General features: G+C 46.4%; 1 protein-coding gene across 1 annotated transcript in view; it reads left to right on the top strand.

Annotated features, from left to right (window-relative positions):
* The window catches only part of LOC109923855 (zinc finger protein 395), a 22,810-nt gene extending 1,384 nt beyond the window's left edge, over positions 1-21,426 (top strand). Inside the window, exons 2-9 of the mRNA XM_020523890.2 lie at positions 5,599-5,856; positions 7,100-7,350; positions 10,646-10,752; positions 11,026-11,213; positions 14,807-14,907; positions 16,995-17,241; positions 17,768-17,886; positions 17,982-21,426. Of these exons, the coding sequence (XP_020379479.2) occupies positions 5,599-5,856; positions 7,100-7,350; positions 10,646-10,752; positions 11,026-11,213; positions 14,807-14,907; positions 16,995-17,241; positions 17,768-17,886; positions 17,982-18,093 (1,383 nt within the window). The 3' untranslated portion in view covers positions 18,094-21,426. The remainder of the gene's footprint in view (positions 1-5,598; positions 5,857-7,099; positions 7,351-10,645; positions 10,753-11,025; positions 11,214-14,806; positions 14,908-16,994; positions 17,242-17,767; positions 17,887-17,981) is intronic.
* The last annotated feature ends 1,895 nt before the right edge of the window (positions 21,427-23,321 follow it).

Raw genomic sequence — 23,321 nt, 5'->3', positions numbered from 1 at the left:
ACTGCCATCTGGTTCACTAATGTCCTTTAGAGAAGGAAACTGCCATCCTTACCTGGTCTGGCCTACATGTGACTCCAGACCCACAGCAACATGGTTGTACTCTTAACTGCCCTCTGGGCAATTAGGGATGGGTAATAAATGCTGACCATTAAAAATGTGAAAAAGTGGTGTATTAAAAGTGAGAATGAAGAGGAGGTGGTTGTACTCTTTCTGATAACCTTGTGTCGATGAACATTTCGGAAACCTTAACAGGTTTTGCCTGAAGGACGGTGAAGGTTCGAGATAGAGACCAAGGGAGAACTCTGGGTCAAATGACCTGCGTCCAGAGGCTGGAGGAAGCCAGGGCCCTGGGCCTTGGGGATAGTCCAAGGGGTGGGTGCCCTGTGGGCGGGGCCAAGAAGGACTAGTGGAGGAGTGTTGGGGAGGGGCTGGGAGCAGGAATTTCATTGAAGGGAAATTCCATTGGAAGCTTTCCCCTGGAGTTGCAAGTGTAATATGGTGGCTGTGATGTCGATTCTGAGGCTTAAAGGGATCAGGATCCAATGGCTGAGTGGACTCTTTACAGTTTTGAGCCTTATTTAGATTTTGTTTTTGCATAATTGTCCGTTTTGGAGTCATTCCAACAGCATCATTCTCTTCCCAACTATTTCCTGCCCAACCTCCTGCTAGTACATGTATGCTGGGGTGAATGGTCTCCTGCACTATAATAATTCTATGATTTCACCCTCAAAAAACCCGTGCTTATCAACAATCTCTGCTGCTTGTGTCCCAGCTCAGACATCAAGTCCTGTTCCCCGATCTCTCCCTGTAAATCACTCACTTACACAGGACCAGCAACACCTCACCCTCAATCTCAAACCTCCCCCATGCTCTCGCCTCCTTTCTATCACTGTTATTTCCTCCAATATCATTGCTTCCCCTCCATGGCCATGCAACTAGATAAGGTGGTAAAGAAGGTGTATGGTATGCTTGCCTTTATTGGTCGGGTAATTGAGTACAGCAGTCAGGATGTCAAGTTGCAGCTTTATAAGACATTGGTTAGGCCACACTTAGAGTATTGTGTTCAGTTCTGGTTGCCACATTACAGAAAGGATCTGGAGGCTTTGGAGAGGGTGCGGAAATGGTTTATCAGGATGATGTCTGCATTAGAGGGTATGAATTGTACGGAGAGGCTAGAAAAACTCAGGTTGTTTTCTCTGGCATGGCAGAGGCTGAGGGGAGACTTGATAGAAGTCTATAAAATTATGAGATACGTAGATAGGGTTGACAGTCAGAATCTTTTTCCCAGAGTTGAAAAGTCTAATACTAGGGAGCACACATTTAAGGTTAGAGGGGGAAAGTTCAAAGGAGATGTAAGAGGCAAGTTTTTTACACAGAAAGTTGTTGGAGTCTGGAACACATTGGCAGGGGTGGTGGTAGAGGCAGATATGATAGGGGCATTTAAAGGGTTTTTAGATAAGCACATGAATATGCAAGAAATGGAGGGATATTAGGCCAAGGACAAGTAGAAAGAATTAGTTTCATTTGCCATCATGTTTGGCGCAACATCATGTTTGGCGCAACATCATGGGCTGAAGGGTCCATTCCTGTGCTGTACAGTTCTACATTCTATGTTCTATGTTCTCCGATTTGCTCCATGCACAATTTCCCCCTTTCGCTCACTCCAACATTGTTGCTCTGCCTTCAGTTTTGGAATTCCCTTCAGAAAATGTTCCACCTCTGACTTTTTTGTCTTGCCTTAAGATGCTCCTTAAAATCTTTTTGACCGAGCTTCACCTACAATGGGTTATTGTATAAACCTGGAAATACTGGGGGCCTGTAGGAACAGTACAGCAATGATCACAGGTGTTTTGTATCTGCATACAGCATGGATTAATCAAATTGGCAAGGGTATCTGCAAGAGAGAATTCAATGTATTTGAGATTGTTTCTTGGAGCATATGTTGTGGAACCAACTGGAGAGCAGGCTATTCTGGATTTGGTATTGTGCAATGAGGTGTGATTAATTAATGATCTCAAAGTAAAAGATCATCTAGGGAAGAGTGATCATACCTGCTAGAATTTCTTAACCAGTTGGAGGATGAGAAGCTGGAATCCCTCACTACTGTTCTGGAGTTAAACAAAACATAGACACGAGGACAGATCTAGTGGACTGGGCGGGAAGACAAGAATAAGGAATAGTAATCTTTTTATTCTTCATAGAATCCCTATAGTGCAGATAGAGGCCATTCAGCCCATCAAGTGTGCACCAATCCTCCAAAGAACATCCCACCCAGACCCTCTCCCTTATCCCCATTATCCCACATTTCCTATGGCTAATCCACCTAGCTCGCACATTCTTGCACACTACGGGGCAATTTCCCATCGCCAGTCCATCTAACGTCTTTGGACTGTGGGACGAAACCGGAGCTCCCAGAGGAAACCCACGCAGACATCGGGAAAATATGCAAAGTCCACACAGACAATTGCTGAAGGCCACCATCGAACCCAGATCCTGGGTTCATGTGCTGTGCGGCAGCAGTGCTAACCACTGAGCCACTGTTGTGGGACGCAGTTGATGAGAAGTGACAGATGTTTAAGGAAATAATTGCTCCCAACTAAAATATATTCCAGAAAGGAAGGAAGATTGTAAGAGGGGAATAAATCATCCATGGGTAAGCAAGGACATTAAAGATAATATAAAGAAAACTATGTGGTTCTCTGTAGCATAGTGGATAGTATCCTTGCCTATTACACGGGAGACTAGGGTTCAATTTCCTGCCGGGGAGGATCCAAGTTTCTCGGCGGCACGATGGCTCAATGGTTAGCACTACTGCCTCACAGTGCCAGGGATCGAGGTTCGATTCCACCTTCAGGCAACTGTCTGTGTGGAATTTGCACATTCTCCCCATGTCTGCGTGGGTTTCCTCTGGGTGCTCCGGTTTCCTCCCCACAGTCCAAAGATGTGCAGGCTAGGTGGATTGGCTGTGCAAAATTGCCCATAGTGTTCAGGGATGTGCAGATTAGGTGGGTTATAGGGGGATGGGTCTGGGTGGGATGTTCTGAGGGTTGGTGTGGACTTGTTGGGCTGACGGGCCTGTTTCCACACAGTAGGGTTTCTAAGATTTAAGAACGAAGGCATACCAGATTGCAAAAACAAGAGGCAGGCAGGAAGATTGGAATGTTTTAAAGATCAACAAAGGGTTACTAAAAAAGTCATGAAACAAATAAAGATAAATTATGAAAGAAAACCAGTGCAAAATACAAGATTGGAAAGCAAAAGCTTCTGTAAATAGATAAGGGAAGTGAGTAGCTAAAGTGAATGTTGGTCCCTTGGAGGATGAGACTAGGTAGATTATCGTGGGAAACACATTAATGGCAGAGTGATTAAATCAATATTTTACTTCAGTTTTCATAGTGGAGGACACTAAGTAAAGTAGAGGTTATAGAAAAAAAGGAACTTAGAACAATCATCATCACTAGAGAATGAAAGAACAGAGAAAAATTTTGGGATTGAAGGTGAATAAGTTCCCATGGCCTGATGGTCTACATCCCATGTTCTTAAAGGAAGTGGCAGCAGAGATGGTGGTTCTATTGGTTATAATATTCCAAAGATCTCTGCATGCGGGAAAGGTTCTCGTTGATTGGAAAAATGTGAATATACTGTCCTTGTTCAAAAAAGTGGGGACAGACAGAAAGTAGGAAACTATAGAGCAGTTAGTTTAACATGTGTCATCAGGAAAAAGTTAGAATCCATTATTAAGGAAGCAATAACAGGATATTTGGAAAGTCAAGATACAATCCAGCAGTGTCAGCATGGTTTTATGAAGGGTAAACCATTTTTGACTAATTTATGAGAGTTCTTTGAAGATGTAACAAGCCAATGTGGATAATGGGGATCCTGTAGATATAGTATATCTAGATTTCCAGAAGGCATTTGATAAGGTGTCATGCAAAAGGTTAATACACGAGGTATGATCACATGGGGTTGGGGTAATTTACTAAGTTGGATAGCAGATTAGCTAACCGACAGCAAACTGAGAGGTGGGGTAAATGAATCTTTTTTTCTGGTTGGCAAATTGTAACTAGTGGGGTACTGCAAGGTTCAGAGCCCAGGCCCCAACTATTTACAATCAATATCAATGACTAGGATACAGCAATAGAAAGTACGATAGCCAAATTTGCAGATGGCACTGAAATAGGTTGGACAGTAAGTTGTAATGAAGGATTAAGAAATTTACAAATGGAAGTAGGTAGGTTGGGTGAATGGGCCAACATTTGGCAGATGAAATTTAATGTGGATAAATGGGAGACTTTTGAATAGAGAAGCAACTTATTATATAATGGAAACGGACTCCAGAGCAGAGGAATCATGGTGTCCTTGTGCGTGAATCACAGCAAACTAATATACAGGCACAGCAAGTACTAAAGAATGCAAATTGAACTTTTGGCATTTTTTGCTGAAGGAATGGAGTATAAAGATAGGGAAATGTTGCTGTGATGTCACTGGGCTAAGTAATTCAGAGGCTCAAGCTAATGATCCAGGAATGATAAACTTCAGTGATGAGGACAAACTAAAGAAGTTGGGAGTTCTCCTTGGAGAGGAGGCTGAGAGGAAATCTGATAGAAGTTTTCAGAATCATGGGTAAGCTAGATGGTGTGGATCGGGAGAATTTGTTCCTGCTCATTTAAGGATTAAAAATGAGAGCATTTACGTTTAAAGCGATGTACAAAACAAAAACAAATGTGATGTGAGAAATCAGCGAGTTGTTAGGGAATTGAATGCACTGTTTGGAAATATGGTGGAGGCATGTTCAATTGAGACCTTCAAGAGGGGCATTGGATAGTTATTTGGATTGAAATGGTGTGCAGAAATATGGGGAAAGGCAGAAGACTGGCACTAAGTAATAGAACCAGACTAAATAATGCAGCCAGAACAAGCATAATGGACCAAATGGCCTTTTTTACACTGCAATAATTCTGTGGTTCAAGGGAGACTCTCCAAAACGAGGGTCTATAAATGGTGCTACCTCCTCACCCACAGAGGGGCAGATGGCTTTGCCCTCCCCTGCCTCCAAGGAGAAGTTTCTCCTCCTCCTTGTTTTCCCAGATGGTTGGGGCATGAGGGAAAAGTTTCCTCTGTGGCTATCCTCCTGCTCCACTGCCTTGTTCCCATGTGTGTTGACTTGGAATGGGGTCTAGTCAGGTTCCTGACTGGGCTCAGAGTCACTCCTGGGTTACGTGCCAGACCAGAGATTTCACATCCATTTTGACCAAATCCCAATGTGAAGGTGCTTGAATCTTAAGTTCAGATTGCTTTGGGTGGGACTCAGACTCTCACTGTCTGGATTATTAGACTTGGATTTGTCTAACTCACAATGTTTGAGTCTGTAGCTCCTCTATCCCAGGCTTCCCCTGTGTGTTTGAGTAAAATATTGAGTGAATATTGGTGATGATGGTGAGGAGTTTGATGATGATCATGACTGTTGGATGGTTAGTGGCAAGGGACTGGTAGACAGTGAATGGATGTTTACAGCTCCCAGTGGGTGCTCAGTTAGCAGTGATTAGTTGCCAGTTTTGTATGTGATGTTGGACCCTGTGTTTATTACCTTCTGTACAGATGACAATGGCGAGTGTGTTGTCCCGACGTTTGGGTAAACGATCGTTGCTTGGTGCCACTGTTCACACCCCCAGTCCTTCCGGGAATGGGATCCTGATTCCCGGTGTTATCCAAGCGTACAGGCTAGATTCTGGGAAAGGCAACTCCTCTTACACTGTGTCGTTTGAGGATGGTCAATTTAAGGAGTACAACGAAGACAGCATCATTGGACCAGGGTTCCAGAGCCTCTCTCGGTTCAAACTCTACCCGGGACAGAAGGTAAGTGCAGCTGACTGCAGGAGGAGTGCTTGTGGGCAGCTCAGTGCCTGCCTGCGGGGGAGCGGGGGGGCAGCAGAATCCTGGGGGAGAGGATAACTTAAGACAGTCAGTGAAAACCTCTTTTCCCTTTCTGCATCTCCAGTCAATTCTTCTGATGTGGCTCACTCCCACTTCAGAGACAGTCCCCTCAACCCCATCCAGGGCTGAAAGAGTTAACACATGAAGACTGGCTAAACCAGTTAGAGCTCTATCCATTGGGGTTTAGAAGAACGAGAGGTGAGCTTATTGTAACGTAACAGATCCTGAGGGGACAGAATATGATGGATACCTAGAAGATGTTTCCTCTTGTAGGGGAGACTAAAACTAGGGGATATAATTTAGAATCCCTATAGTGCAGATAGAGACCATTTGGCCCATCATGTCTGCACCAACCCTCTGAAAAGCATCCCACCCTATCCTTAGATAACAAGGTGCAGAGCTGGATGAACGCAGCAGGCTAAGCAGCATCAGAGGAGCAGGAAAGCTGACGTTTCGGACCTAAAACATCAGCTTTCCTGCGCCTCTGATGCTGCTTGGCCTGCTGTGTTCATCCAGCTCTACACCTTGTTATCTCAGATTCTCCAGCATCTGCAGTTCCTACTATCTCTCCACCCTAGTCCCTACATTTCTCATGGCTAATCCACTTAGCCCGCACATCCCTGGACATTTTGGGCAGTTTAGCATGGTTAATCCACCCTAACCTGTACATCTTTGGACTGTGGGAGGAAACTGGAGCACCCAGCAGAAGCCCACACAAACATGGAGAGAATGTGTAAACTCCACACAGACCGTCACCTGAGAGTAGAATTGAACCCAGGTCCCTAGTGCTGTGAGACAATAGTGCTAACAACTGAGCCACCGTGCTGCCTATTCAAGGATAAGGGACTTTCCCTGTGAGATAGAGATGTGAAATATTCTTCCTGAGAGTTGTTATACTCCCATCCACAGAAGCTGGTGGAGGCTGGGAATATAAATTTATTTTAGATTAGGTTAGAGTGGAATTGACAAAGATCATATTGTACGGTGGGGCAGACTTTTAGGGCTAAATGGCCTACACTTGCCCTTGTGTATGGGAGAAATTGAGCAGAGAAGGTGCAGAGTTTGGTTTCAGCTGAGTGTTGGGTGCCAGGATTGATTGATCGGGTGATGTAGCTGAGACCACCCCCCCCGCCAAAAAGTTGACAGTGGTGGTTTCTTGTCCCAGGTTTATCTGACCCACAGTGGGCGGGAGTACGTGGGCCTGGTCGAGCAGCACAATCACCTGGACAATGAAGTCCTGGTCTACGTGGAGGAGCTGGACCTACGCTCGCTGAGGAAAATTGAAGACATCCGATTGGCTGAGAGCCGGAAGTCACCGCGCCTCCAGGAACAGGAGAGGGAGAATATGAGAGCAACAAGCAAACAGATGGAAAGCAAGAGGGTCCACTGCTCAGAGAGCATCGACATCCCTCCAAGGTGGGCCTGCAGCATGGTGTTGTGGGGGAAGGGGGTGTGGAAAACGGTGGAATCAGGTCATATAGGCTCCTAGGTAGTTCACTTGGATTAGGGAGCGAGGGGGGGCAAGAGAATGCTACAAGCTATTCCCAGAACATCCCAAGGTGGTTAGTGTCAGAGTCATGGAGGTATTTACAACACAAATGATGCCATTCACCTCATTGAGTCCATGCTAGCTCCTTGTGGAGTAAGTCAGTCAGTCCCACTTGGCTGCTCCATCTCTGTATCTGACAAGTTCCTTTCAGTGAGTCTCGTGTCCTTTTGAAGCCAAAGAGTGTTTGCTGCCCAATGACCTTGCAGGTAGAGAGTTCAAGGTCATTACTACTTGCTGGGTATAAACATTCTTTCTCAAATTCCTCCTGCTTCTCTCATCCAAAATCTTAAATCTGCATCTCCCTACAACTGATTACCAGGAAGACCTTTTCCCTTGTCCATTGCACCCAAACCTGTCATAATCCTGCAAACCTTGATCTAATCTCTCCTCAGTCTTCTTTGCTCCAAAGAAGACAATCCTAGCATCTCAAGCCTAATTCTGTCGCTAATCTGGTAAATGTCCAATTTACCTACATCAAGCCAACAATATAAACATCTTTCCATTAACACCAGAGGGGCCTGCAGTCACCTGCTTCTGACAAAAGGCAGATTTAATCACTATTCCTGAAGGACTGTCTGATCATTTTCTTTAAAGCTGAAAGCCTGTCACTGAAGTAACTAACTCACTTGCTTCTATTTTTGACAGAAAATTTCAAAAGTTAAATATAAATAATTTTACATAGACTATAAACCTTTCATTACACTAGCCTCAGTAGTGATGATCATAAATATTGTCCTAAAAACCACCGGTTTCACGAATATCCTCCAAGGAGGATAATCTGCTGCCCTCACCTGGTCTGGCCTACATGTGACTCCACACCACACCAACGGGATTTATAACTTCCCTCCCAAATGGTTGAGTGAGTCACTTGGTTGAAGGGCAGTTAGGGATGGGTAACAATTGCAGGTCCACCTTATTCACAGGAACAAGTTCCAACAATCTCTGTTGGATTGGAAACAGACTGGTCAATGAACTGACCTTGGACCCATCTCAGAAATCTCAAACCCCACACTGCACCTTTCATACCATTACTATCCCAATCAATAACTGTGTCATTAAATTGTTGGAGCTTCATGTCTCTCCTGCCCAGTGAGGGGCTGCTGTTAGGGGGCAGGAATAGCCCCGCTTTCCTGCTGGGATTGTAGAGTGAATCCAGCTACTGGGACACAGCAGGGAGCTGGTTTGAGGTGTAGTTTAAAATAAAATCTCTGTTTATGCCATATGGTCACTTGGTGAATTCTGGTACTGTTCCCCAACTCTTCCGCCGTTACATCAATGACTGCATCGCTGCTCCATCCTGCACCCAGGCTGAACTGAAGCAGTTCATCAACTTCGCCAACAACTTCCAACCCGCCCTCAAATTCACTTGGTCTATCTCAGACACTTCCCTCCCCATTCTTGCCCTCTCTGTTTCCATTTCTGGCGACAGTTTGTGGACTAACATTTACTATAAACTCACAGACTTCCATAGCTACCTGGATTGCACTTCCTCCCACCCTGTATCCTGCAAAAACTCCATCCCGTTTTCCCAATTCCTCTGGCTCCGTCACATCTGCTCTGACGAGGAGACATTCCACTCCCAAGCATGCTGGATGTTCTCCTATTTCAAACAACGTTCATTTCCCCTCTCTGTCATTCAGACAGCCCTCCACTGCACCTCTTCCATTCTCTGCTCCACAGCTCTAAACATCCCCCGCAAACATAATGAAAATAAGGTCTCCCTTCTCCTTATTTTCCACCCTAGCAGCCTCCACATCCAATGTATTATCCTCAAACACTTCCACCAACTCCAATTAGACCCCACCACCCAGAACATCTTCCACTCTCCATCTCTCTCTGACTTCCGCAAGGACCATTCCCTTCACCGTTGCTTAGTTCGCACCATACTCCCCACCAACCACTCCAACCACCCTCCCTCCCCGCTCCCGATACCTTCTCCTGTAACCGTAAACAATGCAACACCTGCCCACACACCACCTCCCTCACCTCCATCAGGGCCATAAACAGTCCTTCCAGGTGAGACAGAGCTTCACCTGCAACTCCTCCAACCTAGTCTACTGCATCTGGTGCTCCCGATGTGGTCTTCTCTACATCGGTGAGACCAAATGTATGGGAGGTGATTGTTTTGCCAAACATCTTCTTTTAGCCTGAAATGGCCAGCTTAACCTTCCAGTCACTGCCCATTTCAACCCACCCTCCACTCCCCATCCGACATCTGCATCCTCGGCCTCCTGCAGCGTCACAGCGATTCAGAATGATTGAAGAACAGCACCTTATCTTCTGCCTGGACAGCCTATAGCTCGGAGGACTCGACACTGAGCTCTCTAATTTCAAATAACCTTCCCACCCATCCCCCTGCTCCCTTTCCAGCCCCACCTCCTCCCTTCTGTTCAACCTACCGACCATTCCTTCCAGCTACCAACTGGATTCATCCCACCCATCGGCCAATCAGGTCGTACCTATGACTGGTGTCCACCTGTCACCGCCATTCTGCTTTACCTGCACCTCCCCCTACCCCCACACCCAGTCCTGAAGAAGGGTAATACCCAAACATTGACTTCTCCTTTCCTGCAGATGCTGCCTGGCTTGCTGTGTTCTTCCAGCCTCCTGTTTGTCTACCCTGGTTAATTCTGGGCCCTATTATAAAACCATATGATTAATGGAGGAGAAGTAGGCCATTCAGCCCACCTAGAAAGAGTTTGCTTTTTTAAAAAAAAAAACATTCATGGGACATGGACGTCGCTGTCTTGGCCAATATTTGTTGCCCTTGAGAAGGGGGTGGTGAACTGCCTTCTTAAACCACTGCAGTCCATGTGCTGTGGGTAAACCCACAATGCCCTTGGGGGGGCGGAATTCCAGGATTTAACTCAGCGAAGGAACTGCGGTGTGTTTCCAAATCTGGATGGTGAGTGGCTTGGAGGGGAACTTGCAGGGGTTATTGCTCCCATGTATCTGCTGCCCTTGTCCTTCCAGATAGAAGTAGACATGGGTTTGGAAGGTGCTGTCTGAGGATATTTGGTGAATTTCTGCAGTGCATCTTGTAGACAGTACACGCTGCTGCTACTGACCATCGGTGGTGGAAGGATTGGATGTTTGTGGATGTGGATGTGGAAAGCTCCTGTTCGATATCAGTGACTAACTCATTCCTGCCATCTCATTCAGGGCATCGGGAGTGGTTGATATGGATGAAATCATGGCAGCCATGGTACTGACCAGCTTATCGTCCAGTCCATTGGTCAACAGTCCCCTGCACAGCAGCACCATGCCAGGTGAGAGCGCCAATGTCTACAGAGCACCAGCAAGATAAGGCTGTGTCCTAATGGGCTCACTGGGGTACTGTGTACCCACCATACCGAGCCAGGGCAGGACACTGCAGCTCTATCTGATGAGTTGGAAAGGTTATCAGCTTGTACCAGCTCTCCTGCACGCAGTGTAAATATCTGGGATGCACTCAAATTTGTGAGCCCAGACACATTGCACTGGGGTCAGTGAGGTCAGCAGTGAGTGAGTGAACTTTCTTGTCTGTTTGGTCCCTGTGTCAGGATTAGCTGATTCGGGGAGTGAGTCCGCAAGTGGGAGCAGTGGCATGTGGAGCTGGGGCAGTGAGACCCCCTCACCCTCCACACCGCCACTCAGCCAGTCGACTGGGATAGCCCAGGGAGAAGACAGCACCGAAAGACATGACCCACAGCCACTGCTGCTTGAGGAACCGACAGCTCGCAAACGGAAGGTGAGTGTTGGGGAATGGAGTTGGTTGGCGTGAAATGGAGACAGGCCTGTGGAGGGAGTGGGGGAGGGAAGTGGGTGGGGGGTAACAGAGGCAGACCTGTGGAGGGAGGGGGGGGGGGAGTGGGAATTGGGGGGGCAGTAGAGACAACAAACCGGTGGGGGGGGTGGGGGGAAAGGGAGACAGCAGTACTGGATCCCTGAACGTTTGACCTTCTGTGACCATTCCCCAAAACCCTGCACAATTTCTATTTTAGTAACCATCCAATGCCTCAATTGGACCATTGTCCATCACATTCCCAGACTGTCCATCCCATACTCTAACTACTCGTCATGTGAAAATGTTTGTTTCTCACATCACGCTTGCTTCTTTTACCAAACATTTTAAAACTGTGCTCTCTGGTTCTTGATCCATTGTTGAGTGGGAACACTTTCTCCCCATTCACTCTGCCCAGATTCCTCACCATTTTGAAAAGGCCATAAAACCATCAGACATTGGAGCAGAATTAGGCCATTCAGCCAATCAGGTCGGCTTTGCCATTCGATCATGGCTGATATGTTTCTCAACCCTATTATCCTCCATTCTCCCCATAACCATTGATCCCCTCACTAATCAGGAACCTATCTGTCTCTGTCTTAAATAAACTCACTGACTTGGCCTCCACAGCCCTCTGCAGCAATGAGTCCCACATATTCCCCATCCTCTGGCTGAAGAAATTCCTCCTCATCTCAGTTCTAAACGGTCATCCCTTCACTCAGAGTGTGCTCTTGGGTCGTCCTACTCGTGGGAACATCTTCTCCATGTCCACTTTATCCAGACCTGTCTGTATTCTATAAGTTTCAACCAGATCCCCCCCTCATCCTTCTAGACTCCATTCAGCACATACCCAGAGTCCTCAATCACTCTTCATATGACATTCTCTTCACCCCCAGGATCATTTGTATAAACCTCCTCTGGACTCCCTCCAAGGCCAGCACATCCTTCCTTATGAGGCCCAAAATAGCTCAGAATATTCCAAATACAGTCTGATCAGTGCCTTGTACAGCCTCAGCAGTACATCCCTGCTCTTGTAACTAGCCCTCGTGAAATGAATGCTAACACTGCGTTTGCCTTGCTAACTGCCAACTGAACCTGCATGTTAACCTTAAGAAAATCCCAAATCCCTTTGTGCTTCAGATTGCCGAAACCTTTCCCTATTTAAAAAATAGTCTATGCCTCTATTCTTCCTCCCAAAATGCATAACCATGCACTTTCCCACATTGTATTCTATCTGCCACTTCTTTGCCCACTCTCCTAGCCTGTCCAAGTCCTCTTGCAGCTTCCCCACTTCCTCAATACGACCTGTCCCTCCACCTTTCATTGTGTCATCTGCAAACTAAGCAACAATTCCCCCAGTTCCTTCATCTAGATTGTTCATGTTAGACTTCTATTCAATCTCCTTTTCTCCAATTTATCCTCATCACTGAAGTATCTTATCTTTGAACCGATTCTCATAGGCCTCTTCTGCGCTTTTCCAATTCCATAGAAACACAGAAGCATCCAAAAAAGCAGTAGGGGTAGGCCATTTGGCCCTTCAAGCTTCCTCTGCAGTTCAGTATGATCATAACTGTTCATCAAACTCAGTCAGCTAAAATCCGACCCTCTAACCCCATACCATTTGATCCCTTTCGCTCTCAGACTATATCTCACTCCTTCTTGAAAATATTCAATTTGGCCTCAACTGCTTCCTGTGGCAGAGAATTCCATAGGCTCCCCACTCTCTGGGTGAAGATATTTCTTCTCATAAAAACCCAAAGAACTGCAGATTCTGGAAATCAGAAACAAAAACAGAAATTGCTGGAAAAGCTCAGTAGGTCTGGCAGCATCTGTGGAGAGAAATTAGAGTTAATGTTTTGGGTCCAGTGACCTTTTCTCAGAATATTTCTCCTCATCCCAGCCCTAAATGGCCTATCCCTTATTATTACGCAATAACCCTTAGTTTTGGACTCCCCCACCAGTCTGGGAAACCTTCGCTGCTGTCGCTCCATCATCAAAAAATTCTTCTTAGCTAAGGAGATCAAAACTGTTCATAATATTCTAGGTGTGGTCTCACCAAGATACAAACATTCCTGTAGCACAGCCCCCAGGTATGTACACAATATTGCAGCTGAGATCTAACCAGTATCTTATATAAGTTCATCATAATCTTCTTGCTCTTGTACTCTCATCCCTGTTTATTAATGTTGTATGTTTTATTAACAGTTCTGTCCACTTGTCCTGCAAACTTTAGTGATCTGTGCACATACACACCCAGGTCCTTCTGCTCCTGGACACCTTTATTTTATATTGTTTCTCCATGTCCTTTTACCAAAATGCATCACCTCACACTCCTTAATGTTGAACCTCATCTGCCCCCCTCCCCCCACCCCACCAACCTGTCAATGTCCTTTTGGAGTTCCACACTCTCCTCCTCACAGTTTATAAATCTTGCACGTTTTGTATCATCTGTAAACTTTGAAACTGTCCCTGCTCATCAATATCCTGGTCAGTAATATATATCAGGAGAAGCAAGGATCCTAAGCTTGATCCCTCAGGGGACTCCACTACAAACATTCCTCCAGCCCGACAAATATCCATTGCCCACTAATCTCTGCTTCCTGTCACTAGGACAGTTTTGTGTTCGTGTTGCTGCTGCCCCTTTCATATCATGAACTATAACCTTCCTCACCAGTCTGTTATGTGGCGCTGCATCAAAAACCTTCCAGAAATTCATGTACAATATTCCTCTCATCAACTTTTTCTGTTACCCCTTCAAAAAAAAACCTCCAGCAAGTTGCTGACTCCATGCTAACTCTATTTTCTCTTTTTATTTATACCCAGAAATGCTATCACACACAACTGCATGACTTTCCCACCAGTAACATCACCAGGACACTTTTTTGTCATTTTTAAACACTAACCAGCACCAATAAAACCAACACCGTAGCCAAATAAATATTTACAAGCAGAGCTTGTTATGGACAATGAATCCATGATGCTCCCAAACTAATCCTATTGATTCTATCCCAAATAAATATTGCTAGATGTTCCCTTCCATCACAGTTAAATTAACTGCTCTGTAATTGCTGGGCTGGTGTTTACAACCTCTTGTGAATAAAGATGTCATGTTTATCATTTACTCTTGGCACCAGCCCCTCCCCTGGGAATACTGAGCTCCGGTTACCACTGCCACAGGGTTTGGGGGGTGTTCAGGAGAGGAATGGACCAACAGGGTGGGGATGCGAGGAGAGAGGGAGCAATGGGGGTTGGGGAGAGGGATGAAATGGGGGTTGGGGAGAGGGGCTGATAGTGGGTGGGGGGACAGACTGATGGGGTCTGCCTCAGTGTGGGTTGAGGGGATGGGGGAATTCTGGGACCGTCTGCAGCTTTAGCATGCTCCCCACTCCAGATCACGAGAGGGAAGTTGTGATGATGGAAATTCTTTGCCTCATGTTCATTGCTCTGTGTCTGTATCCCCTCTTTCTCTCTCCAACCGCCTCCCCCTCCCTCTCCCTCTCTCCCCTCTCCTCTTCCCCTCCCTCTCCCTCTCTCTCTCCTTCACCCTCTCTCTCCCCCAGAACTCCATGAAGCTCCTGTATCGCTGCATGTGGCCTCTCTGCCAGAAACTGCTCTCCTCACCGGCTGGAATCCGCAGGCACATCCGGACTGTGCACCTCGGGTAGGAGCTGGAGTCCAACTGGGGGCTGGGGTAACTGGGGAGACCTCATGAAGGGGTGATCGTGGGGGCAACAGAGACTGTGGGCAATGGGAATGTGTCCCCTTATAATATGAAGCATAGAACCATGGGTTAGATGCTGAGTAAATCTTCTTCCACATCGTTCCCATCAAACACTCCCAGGACGAGGACAGCACAGGGTTAGATACAGAGTGAAGCTCCCTCTACATTGTCCCCCATCAAAAACTCAGGACAGGGAGAGCATTGGGTTAGATACAGAGTGAATCTCCCTCTGCTATTTCTCTGAGAGTTCAGTCTGTGCTGATCAAACCATCAGATCAATTCAATTGTAGTGTGTGTCTGCCCCCATGTGGTGTAGACAGTTATTGCATTGTCTTTAGTTAGCTGAGGATGAGGACAGGCAGTGTCTTTGATGATGGTTCTTGGCTGCGAATTACGTCAAAGTGTTTGATGTCAGCGATAACAGAGATGTGAGAATGTTGGAGTTTTTTTACCTCAGTGCAGAGCAGGTTGGATTAGTGTGAGATTTGACAAATGTTGAAAATAGTGGAAGGATCTTATGGTGTAAACAATCATCAGAAGTAATGACACCAAGTTATAGTCCAACAGGTTTTGTGAAATCATAAGCTTTCAGAGTGCTGCCTCTTCATCAGGTGATGTCGCCCTTTGTAAACAATAATAACTTACAATTTTAAAGGAGGACAGAGAGCTGGGTGGACCTATGCAGAAATTGGTGATGATGTGTCAGAACGTGATAGGAACTCTAATGAAGCTTACAGCATTCTGGGCACTGTTCATAGAGGTGTAGGTTAAAAATCGGGGATGTTACCGTGAGTCCTTAACAAACACTATTTTAGTCTCGGGGGAGGACTGGGTATAGTTCAGTGGGTCACTGTTTAGGAAGAATGTGAATTCCTTGCAGAGGCTGCAGGTGTGATTTAATGACGCAAAGAATGAGGCACTTCCTGATGGAGATGGAGCAGATAAAGGGGGACTGTTTTCCCCGCAGACAAGAAGATTGAGAGGGAGATTTGATTGAGGTGTTCAAACTTCTTAGAGGTCCAGACTGAGGACAAATTGAGGGCAAAGAAACCTTTTGTGTGTACAGAAAGATTGAGGATCAGAGGGTTCCAGTTAAAGGTAACAGGCGAAAGAAACAATGGCGACACAGGGAATAAAATGTTCACATGGTGAACGGTTGACACCTGAAAGGCTGTGACCAAGTGTGTGATAGAATCTTTCATAATCAAAAGAGGATTTGCAGGGAGATGGGGAAAGGGCAGGGAATCGAGAAGAGAGACTAGCCTAGCTGCTCCTGTACAGAGCCAGCATGCACATGATGGATCGAATGGCAGCCTTCTGTTTTGTAACCTTTCCATTGTTTTGAGAATGTGGCAGGAGGACTGTTAACCAGAGTGATGCAGAAGTAAAATAGTCCGTCATGGATTCGGAGGGGAAGGTGAGGAATATTTGGCTGAGCCATGATGTTTAAGGGAGTTGTTGGAATCTGGAGTTGGAGGCCATGGGAAGCACATTGACTCGGAAATTTTAAAAAGGGATTTGGAGGTGGACTAGGATTGATCATTTAGGGTTGAGCGGAGGGGTGGGGAGTCTGATCAGATTACTCTTACAAAGAGCCAACATGGAAAACTGGGCTGAAATTACTGCCTCACTCTGTGATATTGAGCAGGGACAGGGTCTGAAGCACCATGTAGTCAAATAGCCTCATCTTGCAGGTGGAGTTTGAGCTGACTATTTAGGTGATAGGTGGGAGAGGAGAGGGCAATTCCCTCAGTGTCACAAAACCTTCCACCCCCTGCCCTCCCCACCCCACCCCCACCCCCAGTAGACTAACCCCAGGACAGGGGTGGGGGAGATTTGGTATGGCCGAGGATTGAACGTGAAGGAGAGAGTGTTGCTCAGAGTTGGGAGGGTGATGGGGATGGAGGGGGGTGGTGAGGGCAAGGAGGGCGGGGGGGGTGGGGACAGCAAGGGTGGTTGGGGTACGGTGCAGATTGGGAGCTGAGTTTGCTGTAATGGTCCTGATGTTTTGTGGTTGATTCTGATAGGCGTGGTGACGGTGAGCAGAGCGATGGAGAAGAGGATTTCTATTATACTGAGATCTCAGTGAATGAGGAACAGAGCCCAGACACTGTGAACACACGTTGCTGCGTGTCTCCACCTGCTGTATTCCAGGACCAGAAGGTCTCCATCACCCCATCACAGGGAGGCACCTCTGAATACCAGCTCCCGGGCCCCCTCAGTCAGTCTGCTCCCAGCTGCCTGTGGCATGTCTGTGTTGACCACACCTACCAGGTACACACACAACCCCGAGGGTCAGAAGCTGCTTGTAAGACCCACCCACTGCACAACCAGGAAACATTCATGTGAGAGGGACAAATTCCAAACAATTAATACCTTTACCTGAGGACAGGGTCAGTGGGACAGAGCAGAGACTATGGAAGTGAGCAGTGAGTGGTCAGTGAGTCCTGAGGAAGGGCCACCGGACCCGAAATGTTAACTCTGATTTTTTTCTTCACAGATGCTGCCAGACCTGCTGAGCTTTTCCAGCAACTTCTGTTTTTGTTCCTGATTTACAGCATCCGCTGTTCTTTCAGTTTTAATTTAGTAAGTGGTCAGTGATGGTCCAGTGAGAGTGAACAGTGAGAGACAGTGAGCAGTCAGTGACGGTCTCAGTGGGCGGTCAGTGAGAGTGGCCAGTGACATCTCAGTGAGAGTGGTCAGTGATGGTCTCAGTGAGTGGTCAGTGATAGTCTCAGTGAGAGTGGATGGTGAAAGCCTGCTGCCATCAGGTGGTCACTGTTGGTTATTTCTGTTGCAGATCTCTCCCGATTACAGATGTGCCTTCACATTTGGCGATTGCTCTGTCCAGCCACAAGTGACCCTGTTGAAGCCCCACGCTGTTTTTGCCTCTACAATGCCCAGCCTCAGTGGGCCAAGGTGAGTGAAGGGAGGGCACAGCACTGAGACTGAGAATACCTCGTTCCTCACAGAGACAGTCCGCTCACTGCACTAACCGTGTGTTTCTTTCACAGGAAAGTCCGTGGGGAAGCTAAGAAATGCCGTAAAGTGTATGGTGTGGAGAATCGAAGCCAGTGGTGTACAGCCTGCCGATGGAAAAAAGCTTGTCAACGTTTCCATGACTGATTCAACTAGCCGTTACTGTGGGAACAGAGAGGCTCCCAGTATCGCCCCCTTCTTGTGGTCTTTATATCTGTCAGCTCATTGTCCCCAGCATTGGGAAAGGATGGATTTATCTCGGGACAAAGGGCTGACATTGGTGAATGTTGGGCAGTAGACTTGGAGCCTGCAGTTGAGGTTTCATCTCCTCTCAGACTGTGGCCAGAAGGGAGGAAACTCTCTCTATATTTTGGGCCAGTTATTCTCCAGGTTGGAGTCAAGGGATTGACAGGAATGTTCTGATGGACTGCGTCTCTTAGAGCCTGGGACTCAGAGCTACAGGCTTGTCCCAGCATTGACAGGAACCACATTCAAACCACCGACCCTGCCTGGGACAGGGCAGGTCTGGTCCCAGAACCCAGAGATTCCAGAATTTCAGACACAGCTCTCCCTGAAAATGGAATGTTTCTGGATTTGATCACTTTTTTTTTCCAGTTGGGATGGACCATCTGTCACTGGTCATTGTTTTTCCTCCAACAGGAATTCTCAGGGATTGGAGAGAAAGGAGCAGAACAGCCAAACTTCAAGTGATGTCACTAAAGCTTCTTCCAAAGCTCCATGTGTTCGAGTTTTGAATCTCCCTGATGTTTCAGAGACTGAGTGATTAATGACAGCCCTGGATGTTTATAATGATCTGGATCAGTCTTACTGTAACTCCCTGCAGGGGATTGGATTGAAGGGAGTGGGAGGATCATCAACCTGATGGACCAGCTGGCGTTGATGTAGGCACTGGAATGGACAACAGCAGGAAGAGCCCTGTCCACACTGCTGAATCCTCTTTGCTAACACTAGATTTAGATTTATTGTCATATGTTTATAAAAATACAGTGAAAAGTCTTTTTTAACATGTTATACACAATGTGTCACCACTCTGGTGCCGTCTTGAAACACTGAATATCATTCAAGATTTTACTGCAATACAGTTCATCTCTCTCTTTTCTTCATGTTCCTCCTCCACTGCTCCTCCAGTCACTGCTTGACATCGGCTGGAGTCTCAGTCGTGGGCTCTGGGGGCCTGGGTTACAGGCCCCAACCACTGCCACTTCCACAACTGCCATGTCTGAGCTGGAGCCCTGGGCCTGGGTATGTGCGGGTTCAGTTCCTCCTCTTCCCCATCCACTGCTCCTCCAGATGCTGTCGCTGGTTATCGGTCGTTGGGGGTCCTCCTCCTCTGCCGCTGCCCATCCCTTTTTGCTGACGCTGCTGTTCCTTCGGGCCCCCCAGGCCTAGCTGCAGACCTAGACTCTTGGCCCAGCCTGTGAGTCTGGGCTGGGGCAGTCAGCCCGGGAGCTGCTTCTTGCTCACTGGGAGACCTCAAGCTAAGGTGGACCTGTGTCCAGCTTGTCCTGGCGTTTCTGCTGCTGGAGGCCTCCTTCTTTACTTGCCGCCCTCAGTCTTTAACCAGACCGGCTGCAGTGAGAAGTTTCATTCGTAAGCCCCAAACTCCAGCTGGAAGATTCAAGCTGCTTTTAGAGTCTCTCTTATCAGAGCACCTTGTCCCTGAGAGTTAAGAATAATATGGAATCTCCCTTTATCATCTCAGGGCCTCAGTTACTGCCTTGTCATGCTTGTGAGGAGGAAATCATTGTGTGCTCACTGGTCTGATACCTTGATGTTTTGAGTATCATCTTCCTGGTTCTGGTGTTACTGCCCAGTGCTGGGAGCAGTTACACTTCTCCCATTGTCACATGCCACTCAGAGCGATCTCAATGTGCTCTCTAATGAATGTGAAAATGTCTGCACCAGTATAAGACCCTGTCCTGATCAGCCCAGATTAATACGATAAAGCTGGGATTAATATTTACATATCTACAGCTGTGTTTCGTGCCCGCAGCCTCTCGCTGTATGTGTCACTTGACACAGAGTGAATCTGAACAAAATAACACACCCACCCTCTACAGCCCCAACCCCAAGACCCGCACTAACTACCGGATTTAAACAGAGTGATGGATTGAATTAAGGAATCTTTCTTCCCCACTGTCCTTCTCTCTTCAAACAAGCACAGAGAATCCTAGAGAGACTCAACACTGTCTGTGGGGAGAGAGAGAGAAACAGGGTTAACGTTTCGAGTCCAGTGAGCCTTCTTCAGAATTCCATCCTGTTCCTCAGTCACTCCCTGCCCCCTCCACATGGCCCTCTCTGCTCCCCTGAACCCCCAAACCATGCCCCCAGCAGCTGGGCCAACTTGGAATCTGGCAGTTTGCATTTCAAACACGGTGTGAGTGATTGATGGAGAAAGATGGAAGTACATTCAAACTCCCTTCTGAATTTAAATAGCGACATGAACATTACCAGACTGAAATGGTTTTCTATATTTATACAGTAGGAAATTTGAACAGAGTGAATTTAAGACCCTCTGTAAGTTGAAGATAAATTCTAATTGCTAATCCGTGGACTACAAAACCCACAAGTGCCTTTAAAAATCAGTGACTCTAAGAGGAGAGCTCCGATGGGTCCTGGACACGGTCTTTCCTCTGGGATTCAGGGAGAAAGAATCTGATTGGATTGGGGTGTTTGAGTGGATCACACACCACTAACAGGACAAAAAGACATTCTGTCCGTCCCATAAATGAGTCATGTGGTCTATGAGTTTTAGTGCCAGTGTGATGCTAGTATGTGGTGTCTACATCACAATGACTGGTCAAACAGCTGATTGTAACAGGCAGAAAATTGAGTCTACAACCAGCACATGTGTGTGAAACTCAGAACATTGTGAACAAGATTAGATGTGATTCCGTGATTGGACAGCACATTCTGAACAATCTAGGGTGCACTATAAATTAGACAAACAGTCAATTCAAGGCTCTCAGTCAGGGTCCTAATGAGGATCATTTAGTCTTGCTAGAGACTATATGTAATCACATACACACAGCCTGCTCCTCTGCAGTGAAAAGGGATTTGTTCAGACATTACGCCTTTTCAATCTAACAGAAACTTGGGGGATACTGATCCCTTGGTGCATTTCCCATAGCAATGCCTTATCCAAGCAGAGTTAATGTCTTTCATTAATTTTAAACATATTGGTTGGTACATGGTCTTGCAGAATGTACAAGGGAAGAGGTATTTCCCAATCAGGACCCCCTTGCCAATCAATCAGAACGCTTTTCTTTATGTAGCATATATTGTTATTGCTGTTGAGGTTTGGTATTCTTGCAATTGTGTCCTGAAGAATGAAAGATGAGAAATGCTGACAGCATATCTCGTTATGTAGCCGTGCTTGAAGTTTGTAATACCAAGTGACTATTTGTATTTTGATAAAACTTCTTAATTTTAAATAAAAAGTGCAAGTTTAAAATGTGATTTCAGTTTAATAATTTCCATTAATGATAATCAATCCTGTCAGTAGGGCTTTGGCACTGTTTGAAACAAACAGACTGAGGAGGTAAGTGCTATGGGGAAAGCTGGCATTTTATTGCTCAGCTGTAGTTCCTGGTGAGGGTGAGGATCTCAATGGCCCTGGCAGAACCCAAACTGGGCATCACTGAGCAGGTTATTGCAGCTGGACTGCCACTAGATAGCACTGTTGATGAATCCATTTATCACTTTACTGATGATCAAGAGTAGGCTGATGGGACAGTAACTGGCTGAGTTGGATATGTCCTGCTTTTTGTGTACAGGACATACCTGGGCAATTTTACGCATTGTCGGATAGATGTCAATGTTGTAGCTGTACTGGAACATCTTGGCTGGGGGAGTGCAAGTTCAGGAGCACAAGTCTTCAGTACTATTGCTAGAACGTTGTCAGGGTTCATAGCCTTTGCAGTGTTCAGTGTCTCCAACCATTTCATGATATCATGTGGAGTGAATTGAATTGGCTGACGACTGGTATCTGTAATGCTGGGGACAACTGGAGGAGGCCGAGATGGATCGTCCACTTGGCACTTCTGGCTGAAGATTGCTGAGAATGCTTCAGCCTTATCTTTTGCACTGATGTGCTGGGCTCTTCCATCATTGAGGATGGGGATATTTGTGGAGCCTCCTCCTCCAGTGAGTTGTTTAATTGTCCACCACCATTCACAACTGGATGGGGCAGGACTGCAGATCTTAGATCTGATCCATTGGTTGTGGGATCGCTTAGCTCTGTCTATCACTTGCTGCTTTCACTGTTTGGCGTGCAAGTAGTCCTGTTTGGTGGCTTCACCAGGTTGATACCTCATCTTCAGGTATGCCTGGTGCTACTCCTGGCATGCCCTCCTGCACTCTCCATTGAACCAGTTATAACTTGCCCTAATGAGTTTTTTAATCACAGTTAATGTATAAATCCAGCAATTTCATGACAGCATTGGGATGATGATGAGTTGCTGTTGTAAAACCCAGGCTAGTGTAAATTGCTCAGCTTCTTATGTAGGTTTGCACTCCTGCACCATTCCTCTTCATCCCTGAATTAATTGTGGAATTTGCACATTAATATTATTGCACTTGAGGTTGTGGACTTGCTCACCGAGCCGGTGTGTTTGATTGCAGACGTTTTGTCACCCTGCTAGATAACATTGTCAGTGTGCCTCCAGTGAAGCGTCGGTGTTCTGTCCCACTTGTTATTTATATGCCTCAGTTTGCTGGAGTGGTTGGCATCACTTCCGGTTCTGTTTTTTAGTGGTTTGTATATCAGGTCCTATTCAATGTGTTTTTTGATGTAGTTCCATTTCGAATGTGAGGCCTTCAGGAATTCCCTGGTATGCCTCTGTTTGGCTCATGCTATTATGGATGTGTTGTCCCAGCCAAATTCATGTCCTTCTTTGTCCGTGTATATTGAGACCAGTGAGAATTAGTCGTGTTTCTTGGTGGCTGGTTGGTGTTCGTATATCCTTATTATCGTTTTTTTTTCCAGTTTGGTCTACATAATGTTTCTCACAGTCCTTACGTAGTATTTTGTATATTACATTAGTTTTATTGGTTGTGGGTATGGGATCCTTTACATTCGTTAGTAGCTGTGTAGGGTGGTTATTGGTTTGTGGGCCACCCTGATATCTAGGACTCTGAGTAGTCTTGTGGTCATCTCTGATATGTCCCTGATGTATGGTAGGGTGACTATGTTTCTGGCCTTGTTGTGTCATCTTGCTGTGGTATGTCACGGAGGTAATGGCGGATTGTGCTTTTTGGGTATCCATTCCTTTTAAAAACTCTTGTATAAGTGCTTCTGTTCTGCTCTGTGCAATTCCAGGTTGCTGCAGTATTTTGTGGCCCATTTGAACAAT

Source organism: Rhincodon typus, chromosome 9 (genome assembly GCF_021869965.1).
Source record: "Rhincodon typus isolate 14 chromosome 9, sRhiTyp1.1, whole genome shotgun sequence".
Lineage (NCBI taxonomy): Eukaryota > Metazoa > Chordata > Chondrichthyes > Orectolobiformes > Rhincodontidae > Rhincodon > Rhincodon typus.
The sequence above is the reverse complement of the archived record's forward strand: the minus strand, read 5'-3'. Positions and strand labels throughout refer to the sequence as shown.